Source organism: Molothrus aeneus, chromosome 19 (genome assembly GCF_037042795.1).
Source record: "Molothrus aeneus isolate 106 chromosome 19, BPBGC_Maene_1.0, whole genome shotgun sequence".
Classification (NCBI taxonomy): Eukaryota; Metazoa; Chordata; class Aves; order Passeriformes; family Icteridae; genus Molothrus; species Molothrus aeneus.
The window spans coordinates 332,334-346,776 of record NC_089664.1 but is presented as its reverse complement, the minus strand read 5'-3'; the positions used below and the strand labels follow the sequence as shown (position 1 = coordinate 346,776).

Below are 14,443 nucleotides of genomic sequence, written 5' to 3'. Positions count from 1 at the left end.
CAGTGGGAGCCAGTGCAGCAGGGCTGGGCCGGTGGTTCCAGTGGTTCTGCTGCTAAGGCAAATCCAGCACTCCCGTTCCTGGGTTGTAACAGCTCTGAGCTCCTCCAGAACAGGCTGCTTTTCCCTCACCACTGTTGGGAGCCCAGTGCCTGCAGGATGCCTGTTCTTGCCCCTTCCATGCTGCAGCACCAGCCCAGGGACTAAACCCATGTGGGGGCAGCAGCCTGGTGGCCTCTACTCACTGTGTATGGAAGAGACAAACACAAGGAATGACCATGGGCACCTGTCCCCTCTGGGAAGCCCCCCTTCATACCACAGCAGCTGCTCCACCAGGGAGATGCAAAGGGCAATGAGGGGACAGTGGCATTGCAGCTCAGGAGGCTGCTGTGGCACAGGAATGCCAAACAGCATTGGAGGGCTCTCTGTTTACCCGTTCTGTGCCTGTTAGTGCTTGGAAAACGTAAATCCAGGAGGGATCTAGCCCCTGGCCTGTCCTGGAACCTGCAGTGTTCAGCCCTGGCTGCCATGGATGCTTGCTGCCCTTTGGCCATCCTCTGCCTCTCTCCTGTTGCTCACAGCTCTCTACCCACACTTCCCCAGCCAGGGCAGGTAACCACAGGCTGGGCAGCAGTGCTCCAGCCCAGCCCTGTGACAGTCCTGGCCTCAGCTCTGGCTCAGCAGAGCAGTACTTGGAAAAACAAGCTCACATTGCAGAGATGCTTTAGCAGAGTATTTATTCAATGCCAGAGTGAAGAGCAAAACTCAGTACAAACAGCACCTCAGTGCCTTGCTCGCTGCTGCACTGAGCTACAGGTGGAGAGTTCACAGCTGGGGAAGGAAGGGAGGCTGTTCCTTTGCTGTGTGACTAGACAGAGCAGGATGTGGAGCCTGTGTGCGTACACAGGAAGGAACCCCTAATTTCATGACAGAAAACCTGAGTACAGGGGTTTTGGATGAAGCTGGGGCACAGCAGGACACAGGTGCTGACCCTCCTGCTGCAGAGGCTGCTAAAGCCTTCAGTGCCATTGTGACAGAAGCTGCCACCTCTGTCAGGTCTATCAGCAAGCCCAGACTGGGAATGGCACAGGCACCTGCCCCAGAGCTTCCAGGGGGCCCCAAAATGCCTCCCCCTGCAGCTCCTTCCCAGCCCTGCTTCCAAGAGCGACAGCAGCTCCTCAGGGCCCCATCTAGGCCAGGTCAAGATTAGGAGCTTAATTTTAGACTCTGACATTTGGGTACCTGCTACAGGGACAGAAGCTCAAGGGACAGACAGTGAACACCACCGAGTCCGTAATAACTTCAAGTGACCGTCCCCACTGCCTGTGGGGTCCTGGAGGAGCTGACCCCTCCATGGTGGGTCAGCCCCAGGGACAGGGAGCTTATTCAGCTGTCACTGCAGGCAGGAGGGCTCCATCCCCATCACCTGCAGGTGAATGAATACCTGCAGCACCTGTGGGTGTCTACACTTATTCAGAGAACATACCAAAAGAACCTAAAGTGCCACGATTGGGTAGCATGGGCAGGAGGTAAGCTGTCCTCATGGGTACCCCAGAAAGGGACAGCAGATCCCCCACAATAAATACGTTCCCGATCCATAGCTTATTGAAGTGCTACTCAGAGGAAGACAGAGGCAAAGCCAGCACCATATGACCACCAGCCCTCCCCCCCTCCCAAGTTTAGAAACTGGCAATACCAATACACAGACCCTGGGGCCAGTCAGGCTCCCAGCCCTGGCCCTGCTGCCCCCTCACTGCCCCCAGTTCCTGCTGCCCTCTTGGGCAGAGGTGCCATGGGGAAGAGGCACTTGACATTCCACAGCAGCCAGACAAGTTGCCCGTGGAGCTTTGGGACAAACACACATTAATAAAATGCCAATATTAAGAGTCCTGCAGTCACGCAGCACAGCTGCAGCATGGCTCCTGCCAAGCACTCTGCAGCTGGCAGCTCCCAGTGTGTCTGGCCACGTCCCCAGCTCACACAGACCTACACTGGACGTGCCTCAGTGTCCCCTATGCCCAGAGCACACCCAGAGAGCTATGCCCAAGTAGCAATGCTGGTGAGAAGCTGTGGGAGCCCACCCTGCAGTGACCAGCTCAGCTGCTGCCCAACAGAACCACAACAGGGCCCCAGCTCTTATGTCCTGTCTGAAGGCGATGCTTCAAGGAGGAGGCGATTCCTGCTGCCAGGGCCCCTCCTGGCTCAGCCGTAGGATTTGTGTGCCTAGAGCTCATCTCTGTGCAGGGCTCAGGGCTCTGTGAGCTCAGAAGGAGGTGCTGCAGTGAGGAAGCTGCAGGAGCAGATGTACCTGGGTTCAGCTTTTCTGGTTCAAGAGCCAGGAGAAGAGCAGTTTCCTGGGCCGGGGCCTCCTGGCCTGCCGGATGCGCATGGCCCGTGGGGACCGCCACACCTTGATGGTGGTGTCATCACTGGCTGTCAGCAGCAGCTCCTGCTCCACTGGGCTGAATGCCACTGAGTTCACCACATTGTCATGCTGCAGCTTGGCCAGGCAGATGTTGTAGTGCCGATCCCAGATGTAGCCGTGTCGATCCTCTGCCCCACTGGGGTGGAGAGACAGGGGTCAGGGTGTCCCACTGGTCCCAGTGTCAGCCCAGCAGCCCCAACACCCTGCCCTTCCCAGTCCTGTTCTTCTGCGGGGATGGGGGCAGAGGGTACCCAAGCCCCTGTCTCCATGAGTTTCATACTGCGCAGGCAGCTCCCTCTGGGATCCAGGGCATCTCAGCTCAGCACACAGCACCTGCAGCCCCAAGAAGGGCATTTGCCACCTGCCACCAAACACACCACAGGCCCAGATTTACCCTTTCCTCAGGGATTTAAGGCAGGGTATTTACAGCAGGACCAGGGCAGCCACCCTTTATCAGCACTTTCCAAGTCAGTCCCTCTGCTCTTTCCAATCCCACTCCCTGCTTTCCTTCCAACACACAGGAGTGTTCTGCTCACACGGCCATCCCATAGCAACAGGCCCAGGCCTTCCCAGATGCAGAATCAGGATCCTGCCACCCCCTCACCTCGCTACGAAGTCCCTGCTGACGTCCAGGAAGATGAAGAAACACTCCTCGTTGGGGGTGTAGGCGCGGTGTGCACGCAGCGCTCGCTTCACCTCCTTCATGGTCTTCAGGTCGAACACGTGCAGGTCAATCTCCTCAGCGATGGGAGGCGGCTGCATCGGATCCGAGATGACGCAGTCCCGTGGCCAGGCCCGGCTGTTCACATACAGGTACCTTGGGGAGGGCAGAGAGGGGTTACCTGCACTGCACCAGAGCGCACAGAGCCCCCTGGCACAGCAGGGATGGAACCTGCAGCCCAGCTCACTGAAATCCAGGCTGAAACAGGGAATGGACTGCTGGAACACTCCTGGCCATGTCTGGAAAGGACCACTGCACCTGAAAGGTGATGCTAGGGGTCAGGTCACACCTCTCTAATCTCACTGGAACTATCTTTAACAATGGGGCTGTCTTCTGGGCAGCACATGTAGGGGGACTCTTCCCCCCTGCTCCATTCAGGTGAGACCCCACCTGCAGAGCTGCCTCCAGCTCTGGGAACCCAACACAAGAACAATGTGGAGATGCTGGACTCCAGAGAAGGCCAGGGAGATACTCCAAGGGCTGGGGCCTCTCTGCTCTGGAGCCTGGGAGAGCTGGGGGTGTTCAGCTTGGAGAAGAGAAGGCTCCAGAGATACCTCAGAGACCCTTCCAGGGCCTAAAGGGGCTCCAAAAGAGCTGGAGAGGGACCTGGGACAGAGAGACAAGACAAACGGAATGGCTTCCCACTGCCAGAGGGCAGGGTTACATGGGCTATTGGGAAGAAATTGTTCCCTATGAGGGTTGGAAGACCCTGACACAGGTTGCCCAGAGCAGCTGTGGCTGCCCCATCCCTGAAGTGTTCAAGACCAAGTGGACGGAGCATGAGCACCCTGGGATAGTGGAAGGTGTCCCTGCCCATGGCAGGGGGTGGGGATTAGATGGTTTTTAAGCTACCTTCCAACACAAACCATCCTAGGATTCTATGGATGATCTACCTCAGGAACAAGACGCATTGGTGTGGGTAGCTCCTCCACTCTCAGAAGGAGCCACCCTGTCCTGAGCTGGCTCAGGAATACATTCCTGCCACGGCTGGGGGCAAAGCTCAGCAGTAACACACCATCACCACCTGGATCAGCAGGCACCCAATCCATCCACCACTTCATGTCCTGGTCACCCTACAGAGCCTGTGAGCAGCTCTTGCCCACCCTGGCAGTTGCTGAAGCCCTCTGTGCTCACCGGTGGTCAGGGGAGAGGCCCATGCCAATGATGTGCCCATGGATGTCGATGACGTGATCCAGGGAGTCAAAGAACTCGTCTGAGCGCCGCTCCTCCCCCAGCACTGGCCCTGCGGTTGTCATCTGATGGGGCAGGATCCTTTTAATCCCTGTGGGACAGAAAGCAGAGGGAGGCAGTTCCATAGGCTGCTGCCAGCAGGGCTGGGGGAGGTCCCAGGCTTCAGGGAGGCGCTTCCCTTGGTGCGGGTAAGAAAGGAGAACCAGCTTGCTGTGCAAGGTCTGGGACAGAGCTGCTGTCCTGGCCAGGCTCCTTCAGGTGGGCTGCACATCAAACCCTAGACAGGGAGATCCCAGTGCCTGAGGGTACAGCCAGACCTTGCCTCAGCCATCTCTGGAGCACATGGAAGCTGCGTTGGCCCAGGAGACATGCTAGTTGTAGAAGGGTTTTCCTCCGAAATGATTCCCTGGGCTGAGCCCATTCTCTGCAGTGGCCAGCCTGGAGCAGCCCAGCAGATGCATGAGCTGTGGCAGGGTTTTCCCCTGACACTGTCAAGTGCAGATGGGGATCTGTCCCAGAAAGTTTAAAGAACAGACATTTAAACCCAAACCGTGCTCAAGTAATTTGTAGCTTCTGAACCTCCTGACTAAATGAGACAAGTGATGGGTCAAGCCCTGTCCCCTTCCAGCTCTGAAGAGGTCCAAAACACAAAGAGACCCACAAATGGTCGGTCCATCCCCAACAGCTTCCTGGAGGACCCCTGTGAGCCTCAGTAGCTTCTGGGCACACACAGGCTTCATCCTCAGCAGGTCCAGGGAAGCTGGAAGGTGGCCCAGCCCAGCCCAGCCCATCCCATCGCCCCTCTGGAGGAATTGCTAACAACACCTTTGATTTTAGCCCTCTCCTGCAGCCCAACAAGATACAGGTGACACCCCATTACAGCTCAAGTCCAAGGCCATTCCTAATATTTCTTCCCCTGAGCCTGGGACCTTTGAGAAAGGACTGGTGTTCTTCCACCCCACTGGTGCTGCTCACCAGCATCTTCATCCTCACTTCCACAGCACCATGCTCCCTGTTCCAAACTCAAACACACATGAGTCAGCAGGACAGGCTGCTCAACCTGGAATCAGCATGAGAAATGGGAACTCAAGTTCACGCTGGAGCAGCACTGCACAGAGTGGGAGGTGAGCACAGAGTGAGCTCCTTCAGGTCCTGTGGGCACAGAGCAGGTGCACAGGGCCAGTTCTGCACACAAACCAAAGGGTAAATGACACTGCAGTGACTCATGGTGGGACAGGAACTGAGCCAGTGTCCAGCCCTGCAAGCAGCAGCCTGTACTGCAAGTGCTGGCTTCCAGCCAGGGAGTTAACAGAGCTCAAAGGCATCGCACAAATCCCTCAGCCCTGGGAGGCTGCGGAGGAATTGGGGAGCCCAAAGGCCCTGCCTCGGTGTGTGGCAGCCTGCAGTCTGAAAGGTGGCCTCAGCTCAGCCCAGGGGATCCAGGTGCTGCCTCAGCTCAGCCCAGGGGTGAGTCAACATGGCTGTCTGCAAACCCAGCCCACAGGCAGGAGGAGCATGAAGCAGAGCTCATTCAGTCCAGGTCATATTCCTGAGGTGGGCAAAGACTAAGCTGCTTACAGCTCTGGAAACTGCCTTCCCCTGCCTTAATGGGCTGTACTGGTGTGGGACCATGTCATGGGAAAGTCAGGAGAGCAAGAAAGCAAGGCTGTAACTGTGTGAGCAGTGAAAAGAACTGAAACCATCTGGCTTCACAGCAGTCTTGTCTGGGAACAGCTCCCTCCTTCCCCACACTCCTGGTCCTTTCCACGTCTCTGCCAGCTTTATGGTTTCTTGGGGAAACAGCCAGTCTCCCTACTCCTGCTCCCCACTGAGGAGCTCCCCGAGGATTTCCTGTAAATTCAGGCTCTGCTAGACCTGTAGTCTTAACAGGGGTGCTGCAGGTGAGAGCAAGTGACATCTTAACACAGGACAAGGTCACCAGCAATGCCATGGCCTGGCGCATGCCACACCCACAGCACATTGCACCCCACTAGTACAACAGAGGAGGCTGCAACCTGCCCAGCCTCACTCACCACACAAACACTGGCTTGTGAATTCACTGGGGCAGGGAATCATCCCCTTGGAAACCTCCCCAGTCCCAAGTGTCTCACTGAGGCTGGATGCCCACATAAGGGTGGTTCCACCCATGGCAGAGGGGAGGCAGGCAAGGGGCAGGGGCACTGCACAAGTGACTCACACATCAACTCCATGCTGCTCAGACCATCCCTGTCTACCCCCATAAGAGAACAGGACCAAGGTCCCTCCACACACTCCTCCAGGGCAACCGCCATCCTGCCCCTGCACACACTGCTGCTCATGGCTGGTGTCCTTAATCAGAAGCTCTTTCTGGCTTTTCTGCTCAGCCCTTGCCATGACTTTGGCCACGTATCATGCTGGCAGCAACAAAACAACCCTCAGGCAAGTGGAGGAGGTGAAACTCCCCACAGTGATGGGGCCTCTCAGAACCCAGAGCAAACCCCAGTTCACACCTCACAAACAGCAGAAAGACCAAGTCTTTTCCTGACCCAAATCTCAAGCACATCTGCAGCCCAGGCCCCTAGGGAGCCCCGGCTGTACCAGGCTCAGACCCAGCCTTACCTATCTGGTGCGGGGAGTAGGTGAGGCATCCTGTGGTGAAGATCAAGTACTTTGTCTTGCTGTTGCTGTCTGTGGGGAGCAGGTTTGGCTCGGGCGGTTTAGTTCTGTTTCGCACAAACAGCTCAGCCACCTTTGTCTCCAGCTCTGTCTCGGTCATGGCAGGCCTCACATGGCCCTCCATGATCCCATCAAAGAGCTGCTGCAGCCCATGCTCTGCTGGCACACCCCCGGCATCTGGCAATTCCTGTACGGCTGGCTCCGGAGGCGGCTTGGGCTTGGCCCCTTCTTCCTCACTGTCACTGCCGAGATCAAAGACTGGGCAGGTGGAGGAAGCAGCCAGCTGCTCCTCGTAGTCCAGGAGCAGATCCGGGGAATCGTAGCGGCTGCAGTCAGCCACCATCACGGTCCGGATGGTGCTGGCATTCAGGTTCTGGATTTTGAACAGTCTCTTCACTACATTCACATTCTCAGACTCAATGCCCTGTGAGCAGAGGGGGCAAGTGAGCAGGAACCACCCCAAGTCAGTCCCACAGTTCAAACCAAGACCTGAGCTAGCGCAGCAACACCAGCCCCCACAGATCCCTCCACACTGTGTGTGGGGCACTGACACAAGAAGGGGCCCCAGGCTTGCCAGCTCTCCTGGGCTCCTTCCTATCGTGGATGGAGACAGAGTGAGAGAAAACATTCCTGCAGGCAGGCAGCAGTGGAGTGAGGAAGCACAGCAGCTGGGCAGCCCTGCTGCCACCATACCCTGAGGTGATCAGCTGGTACTACCTGGTGCTTTACAGTGCAGGGCCAGGAGCTGAACTTGATCCTTGTGGGTCCCTTCCACCCCAGGATACTCTACATTTTATGATTGACAAAGATTTCAGGAACAGGCCTCTGTGATAAGCATGAAGTAGGATTCCTCTGCCCTACAACAGCAGCGGCAGAGAATCCCTGTGCTCCTGGAGCGTGCCTGTACCCCTCAGCAGAGGCAGCTTGGTATCTGCTCCAGACACACAGAGCAGGTCCTTCTCTGCCTCACTGTTCCCAGCTTGCAGCTGTACTCCCAGGCCCCTGTTATGGGCAAGGTCCTTCCTGGCCTCTCAGGGATGGAAGGTGTAATGCTGGTGTAATGCCTCAGTGTAGCACGGAGATGTGGCTGTGGGAAAAGTCTCTGCTACCAGAGGATTTTACCTGGGGTCAGCATCTTGTTAAAATCACAAAACATGGGGCTGTGCAGGTGTGGCACTGAAACAGAGGCAAAACATGGGGAACCCGACTCAGCAGCCCAAGTGCTAGGGAGTGAATGAGCAGTTTGAGGCCATCACACTCAGCTCTCCAAGTCTCACCACGGAATCAGAGACAGCATCTGGCCCAAGAAACCTCAGCAAGACCAGGCAGGACTGAGCTCAGCCTCCAGCTCACACAAACACCCTGAGCTACCAAGTGGGAGAAGGGCCATTGCTGGGACACATGCCAGGCTACAGCAGTCCCAGGACCAGCTTCAGACTATCAAGGACCTCAGCAGCCCTGCTGTTGGGCAATGCATGCTGTGGAGCACTGCAGCCAACACCTCAGCCTAATTAATGTGGCAAAAGTTAATGAGATCTCAGGGCAGAGTTAGAATATTGCAGTGAGTATAATAACACTGAGCATGGAGAAACCTCATGCAAGGGTTGCCCCGAGCTCAGGATCCTGAGGGCAAGTCAGAGGAGACAAACAGGGAGGACAGGAGGATTGAGCCACCCCTTCCCTGCAGCTTTCCCTCCCCCAGGAACCAGCAGGAAGCTGCACTGCCTGTGAAGCTGGAAGGAAGGCAGCTCACCTGGAAAGCATTGTTCAGCCACAGCACTGAGCAGGAGGTTATGCGTCCAATCCGATGCAGATTGCCTGATATCAAGTTGGTTTCGTTCAGCCAGCAGCCAAACACATCATAGGGCTTATTTCTCACCCTGGAAAGCAGCGTGAAGTTCTCTGGAAGGGAAATATGAGTGTGAGGCAGTGACTTCCAGCAAGAGCCCTGGAGAAACCATGTAGGACAGAGGAAGTGAATCCAGGTCTCTGTAGGAGGGGCCAACTCCCATCCAGCTCCCAGCCACTGCTACAGACAGATTATTTCTCTTTTCTCCAGAGATGTGTGATGATACCTTGCACAAAGGAAACCAAAATAACAGGGCAGTGCACAGAGCCAGAGCACAGAGCAATTCAACCTCCCGCCCTTTCCCTGAGCGGGGCCCAGAGCAGGCCCTGGGGACAAGAAGGAGTTAAACACATACAGAATTTTCCTCCCACCCCTGCGGCTTGGGGCCTCTCCAGCCAAGGCAGCTGTGCACTCCTGCTGCACTCCTGATTGCTGGTACTGTGGGACTCTGCACAAAGATGGTGAGATAACAGTGGGGATAAGCCTCATACACAGAGCTGCAGCAGAAGTGAAGGAGGCTCAGGTGACAACACCTCAGAAAGCCCTGTGAGACCAAAGGGTGAGACTAGGGCCACAAAGGTGACCTGAGAGCTGGATGCAGCCACTTTCCTCTGGAGATGGGCTGAGAGGGCTGGGTGCGTCCACCCTGAAGAAGAGAAGACTCTGACAAGACCTTAGAGCTCCGAAAGAGCTGGAGAGGAACCTGGGACAAGGGATGGAGAGACAGGACTCAGGGAATGGCTTCCCACTGCCAGAGGGCAGGGATGGATGGGATATTGGGAATTAGGAATTGCTCCCTATGAGGGTCGGAAGGCCCTGGCACAGGGTGCCCAGAGCAGCTGTGACTGACCAGGATCCCTGGAAGTGTCCGAGGCCAGGTTGGATGAGGCTTGGAGCAACCTGGGATAGTGGAAGATGTCCCTGCCCATGGCAGGGGGTTGGAATAAGCTGAGCCTTAAGGTCTCTTCCAACCCAAACCATTCCGGGTTTTTGTAGCTCTATGCCAAGCACCACATATGCCATAGGCAGGAGCTTCAAGATGAGTGATGTGGATAACCCTTGCCCACAATGGCACTTAGAAGAGAAGTGAGGGTAAATACACAAGCACTGCCTTGAAGTGTTGCTGCAGTGACCTGAACAGAGTTAAGGCTGTCTGTGAGGTTTCCCCTCTAGAACTGTGATTGGAGCCCCTCAGCTGAGGAGTCAGGACGAGCTGAGACAAGGCTACTGCACACCCAAAGAAGAAGGGAACCCCCTCACCCAGCACTCATATGCCCCGGGGAGCCCAAGGGAAGCCCCACTTACCCATGCTGATGACAGCAATCTCCCCCGAGGAGGAGTTGTGAGGCCCCACAAAGACACCAGATACCAGCAGGAGGGAGTCATCGGAGTTGAACTGGGAGAACTGAGTGTAGCTCCAGTTGTATGGCCTCATGTTGGAGCTGTGCTGCAATGAGATGTCCAGCTCATTGCTCCAGATCTACAGAGAGATGGGACAGTCAGGAAGCTGCTGAGAAGGCTGAGAGTGGTTCTCCTTTATCTGTTCTGCCAGTACTCACCAGGACATGAAAAACAAACAGTATCAAAAACCCCATTTAACTGCCTTCTGCTCACCACATCCCTGTCCATTCCCCTGACAGAAAATGGAGAGGGGCCAAATGGAGAACTGCTGCTCCACTAGCCAGAGGAGGTGTTCAGGCAGTGAATGGTGCTATCACAGCTGGATTTCCAGCATGTTCAGACAGATTCCTCCCAGGACAACCACTCAGGGCAGACATGATCCATTGCAGTGGATCATTATCTCCCCAGTCTTCATCAGACCCAGGGCACAACAGGACACTGATCTGCACCTAGAAAGCAAAGCATCTCGGCCACCTCCACACACACTCAGGCTGGAGCTCCATGCAGCCCTCAAGGCTACATTTGCACGAGTCATTAGTTCTATGGCTTAGAAGACAGCTCAGCACCCACAGGAACCAGCCCATGTCCAGGGACATCTGGTCAAACCTCTCCACAGACTTGTCAAAGCCTGCTCAGGGCTAAGCCCCACTGGACCAAGGCTGCAAGAGCTGGACAGGGCACCTACCACTTTACCTTGACCGTGCAGTCTTTGGAGCATGATGCAAACAGGCAGCCAGAGTGGGAGAAGCTCAGGTGCAAAACTTGGTCATTATGCTCCTTCAGGGCCTGCACCTCCACGCAAGGGATGGTGTCGTAGAGCCTCTGGAACTCATCGTACCACGAGACAGCACCTGCAGCACAGAGCAGGGACACGGGGCAGAAGTGTGAGGGGAGGGAAGCAGAGCTGGGTTAAACATGGGCTGCAGCTCAGCTACCAGCTACCAGGGCTGCAGCTCAGCTACCAGCCCTCAGCATTTTCCTCAGCAGCTTCCCTACTCCTACACACAAAAACCCCTTTCTTCCAGCACACACAGAGCTCCACATCACACTTCTGCTTTCCAAACCAGCACTGAACCAGCCCAGGCAGAGGTGCTGGCTGTCAGACCAAAACAGTCCTGAGAAGGAACATGTGTGCCAGCACAACCAAATCAAACAGGTGGGACAAGAGGGAAGCTGCTCCTCACCATACCCAGCTCTGCACTGATTACCTCTATCTTGTCTAACACAGAATTAAGACGGCTCTAGAAAGGGTCTGGGACCAGGAAAAAAACATCTCCATGAGGGAAGAGACTTGGAAAAATAAAAGAGAAGAACAGAAGCTGAGCACAGCATGCTGAGCACAGCCTGGGGCACACTCATGGGAGTCTTACTGATGGACAATAAAAAACAAATAAAGAAAATTTTTAATGAAGGGCCCAGCCAGGCAGCCTACAGACTTCTTGCAGCAGCAAATCCCAGAGAAGCAAAGAGGATTAGACATGTATATGGATAAGGGCCAACTTTCCTTGTGACACTGAACAGGACTGAAGGATTTTTTGGAACATGCTGCAGTCCAGGAGGCACCTGCTCCTGTAGGCAGGGACCAGCTTGCTGCCAGCACATCAAACTGCTGCTCTAGGCTTCAGCCCCCTCTGAACCTCCTGGTCCTAGCCCATTCAGCTGGGAAAAGCCTGGGCAGGCCCCATTTGGCCAAGCAAACCCAACATTTCATCTTACAGACCCACTGCATACCATTCCTCTAACCATGGGGCTGCCCAGGGCAGCCCCCAAACTCATGCTCTAGCCCCTGCCCACACCTGCCAGCTGTCCCTGCCCTGCTGCCCTGTGCAGGGTGCCCACAGCTCCCTGCCAGAGAGGGGCCTGAATTTCTTACTGAGCTACAGCAACTGTTTGATCCTAAGTAGTGCTCAAGAACAGGGCTGGCAGCTGACTAAGCAGCTCCAGGAGGCTGGGAGGGAATGAGCCTGGTCAAAAGGCTTCAGAAAAACCCTAAAGAGAACATCCTCAGCCCCATGGAGCTCCCAGGGTCTGCAAGAGCAAAGTCACATAGCCTGGAGGAATCCCATCAACATCCACTTCCCCTGAGAGCCCTTCTGCAGTGCTGTTCCTGCTGCAAGGAGATCAGCTCCCACTGCCTGATCCTTGGCATTTCTTCCTGCCCTTCTGTAGCCACTGCAATTTCCAACCCAGGATCCAATTCCCTCAGCCACAACTGGGGTCCCCCACACAGCCCCACAACACACCGAGAATGGGCTGCTTGAGGAGAAACCCCCCTGGGCAGCAAGGGCCCCTCTGCCAGCTCCCCGCTGGTGAGACAGAGCTGGCTGATCCTTCCAGACTGCACCAAACTGCTTACAGCACTGGATGCTCAGCAGGGAGCAGAGCTGTGATCACACAACTGCCACCCCCAAGCCTTCTGACAGCTCGGCCAGGGACAGCCCTATCAGGCTCTGTCAGCTCCTGTTGTGAGCCCAGATCAAGTCCAACCTGCCCTGGTGCTGTAGGGCAGGTGCTGACTCAGCACATGTGCCCAGTGCTGTCACAGGGCCACACATCCCCCAGACAGCACAGGTGTCCCTGCAGAGCCCAGCCCCTGGGACCCTCAAAGCAGCCAATGGTGCTTGTGGCAGTGCCTGCTCCAGCTGCAGAACAGAGAGAGCTGCAGCAGAGGGGCTGCCAAGTCCCAGAAAGGCCAAGCTAGCAGTGATTCCACAGATCCCATGAAGGCTGGGATGCAGCAGCCTGTGGTGACTCACTGCAGCTCCCGGGATCTCCTTGGACAGCAGCTCCAGAGAGCACCTGCCTAGAGAGCTCAGGAAACCTTCTTTCTGTGAAAAGAAGGGAAAGGCAAAGCATTTTCAGCACTTTGACCCCCATTTCTGAAGGGTCTGGGCAGACCCAGAGCCCCTCCCGTGCACATCTCAGCCCAGGGCACTGTGACACAGCTGAAGTAACGTGTTTCGGGGGTTCCAGCACCTGGCAGCGGCGGGCAGAGCGGGGGGAGCGCAGCCTCCGTCCCGAGCTCACGGCAGGTGCCGCCCCCCGATCAGCCCCGCGCCCCAGAGCGCACCTGGGTGCCGCGGCACATCCCGGGACACGCGGTAGTAGCGGTAGAAAAGCTCCTTCCACAGGAATTCGTCGCGGGCCACAGCGCGCCACTGCTGGCAGACAAGCCCCACCGAGAGCACGTCGGCGTGGTCCAGGTACAGAAAGATCTCGAACAGGACAGTGTCCGGGAGCCGGGGGCAGCCCGCGTCCATCGTGTCATTCTGCCGCCGCGCCTGGAACCGAGCGCGGTGCCGGTGTCAGGCCCGGAACGGGGACGCGCACCCACCGAGGGCCCGCGGCCCTCCCGAGCCTTTCCCGCTGCTCCCTTCGTGCCATGCCTGGTGCCCTGGTGGCGCCCGGGGCCAGTGTCCCCTCCCTCGCCGTGCCCGCTGTCCCCGGTGTCTCCCATGGCCGGTGCTCCGCCTGTGCCGTGCCCGGTGTTCCCTGTGCCCGGTGTCCCCGGTGTTCCCCGTGGCCGGTGTTCCCCCCGTGCCGTGCCCAGTGTCCCCGGTGTTCCCCGTGCCCGATGTTCCCCCCGTGCCGTGGCCGGTGTACCCCGTGGCCGGTGTTCCCCGTGGCCGGTGTCCCCGGTGTTCCCCGTGCCCGGTGTTCCCCCCGTGCCGTGCCCGGTGTCCCCGCTGTCCCCCCGCACCTCGGCGGCTCCGCTGCCCCCGCCCCGCCGCGCCACTTCCGGCCGGCGCTGCCGGCGCTCCCCCGCCGGCCAATCACCGGGCGCGTCCGGCCGCAGTCCCGACGGCTCGAGCACAGAGCTTTCCGCAGCGTGCCAGACGCAGCGAGCCGAGCGCGGCGCGATCGCTCACGAGTGCCTCTGCCGCGACAGCGCTGCCCCGCCCCGCCCGGTCCGACCACGCCCCCGCAGACCACGCCCCATAGGACACGCCTATGTCCCGTTAAGCCACGCCCTGTTCCAAACAGGCCCCGCCCGGCCCGGGAGCCCCCCGGCCCGGCCCGGCCCGGCCCGGCCCCGCCCCTCCTCAGCCGCCAGCCCTGTCCCGGCCCCGCTCTCTGCGCTCCAGCCCGGCCCTGCGCTCACCCCGGCCATGACCCCGTCCAGCCGCCCCCAGGGCTTCTGGCTCCCGGCCGTGCCCGCCTGGCCCCCCCGCTTCCCAGCAGCGCCGGCCTCGCACAGCAGCAC

At 57.6% G+C, this 14,443-nt stretch overlaps 1 protein-coding gene across 2 annotated transcripts; it reads right to left on the bottom strand.

The window, feature by feature from the left end:
* Positions 1 to 717: 717 nt before the first annotated feature.
* Positions 718 to 13,965, bottom strand: FBXW5 (F-box and WD repeat domain containing 5). 2 transcript variants are annotated; one of them, XM_066562837.1, is made up of 9 exons: positions 13,940 to 13,965; positions 13,310 to 13,520; positions 10,933 to 11,090; positions 10,144 to 10,318; positions 8,743 to 8,891; positions 6,933 to 7,413; positions 4,278 to 4,425; positions 3,027 to 3,239; positions 718 to 2,558 (listed from the first exon to the last, which is right to left on the bottom strand). In XM_066562837.1, the coding sequence occupies exons 2-9, from the start codon at positions 13,497 to 13,499 to the stop codon at positions 2,312 to 2,314; spliced, it is 1,761 nt and encodes a 586-aa protein (XP_066418934.1). In that variant the 5' UTR covers positions 13,500 to 13,520; positions 13,940 to 13,965; the 3' UTR covers positions 718 to 2,311. The 2 variants fall into 2 exon arrangements, with proteins under 2 accessions (XP_066418934.1, XP_066418935.1); XM_066562838.1 differs by lacking the exons at positions 13,310 to 13,520; positions 13,940 to 13,965 and having other exon boundaries at positions 10,925 to 11,068.
* Between the last annotated feature and the right edge of the window lie 478 nt (positions 13,966 to 14,443).

Coding starts and splice junctions, on each gene's coding strand:
- FBXW5 (XM_066562837.1), bottom strand. CDS start 13,499: ATGGACGCGGGCTGCCCCCGGCTCCCGGACACTGTCCTGTTCGAGATC. Junction 7,414..8,742: donor GGCTGAACAATGCTTTCCAG/GTGAGCTGCCTT, acceptor CTCTGCTCACAG/GGCATTGAGTCTGAGAATGT. Junction 2,559..3,026: donor AGCAGGGACTTCGTAGCGAG/GTGAGGGGGTGG, acceptor TCTCCACCCCAG/TGGGGCAGAGGATCGACACG.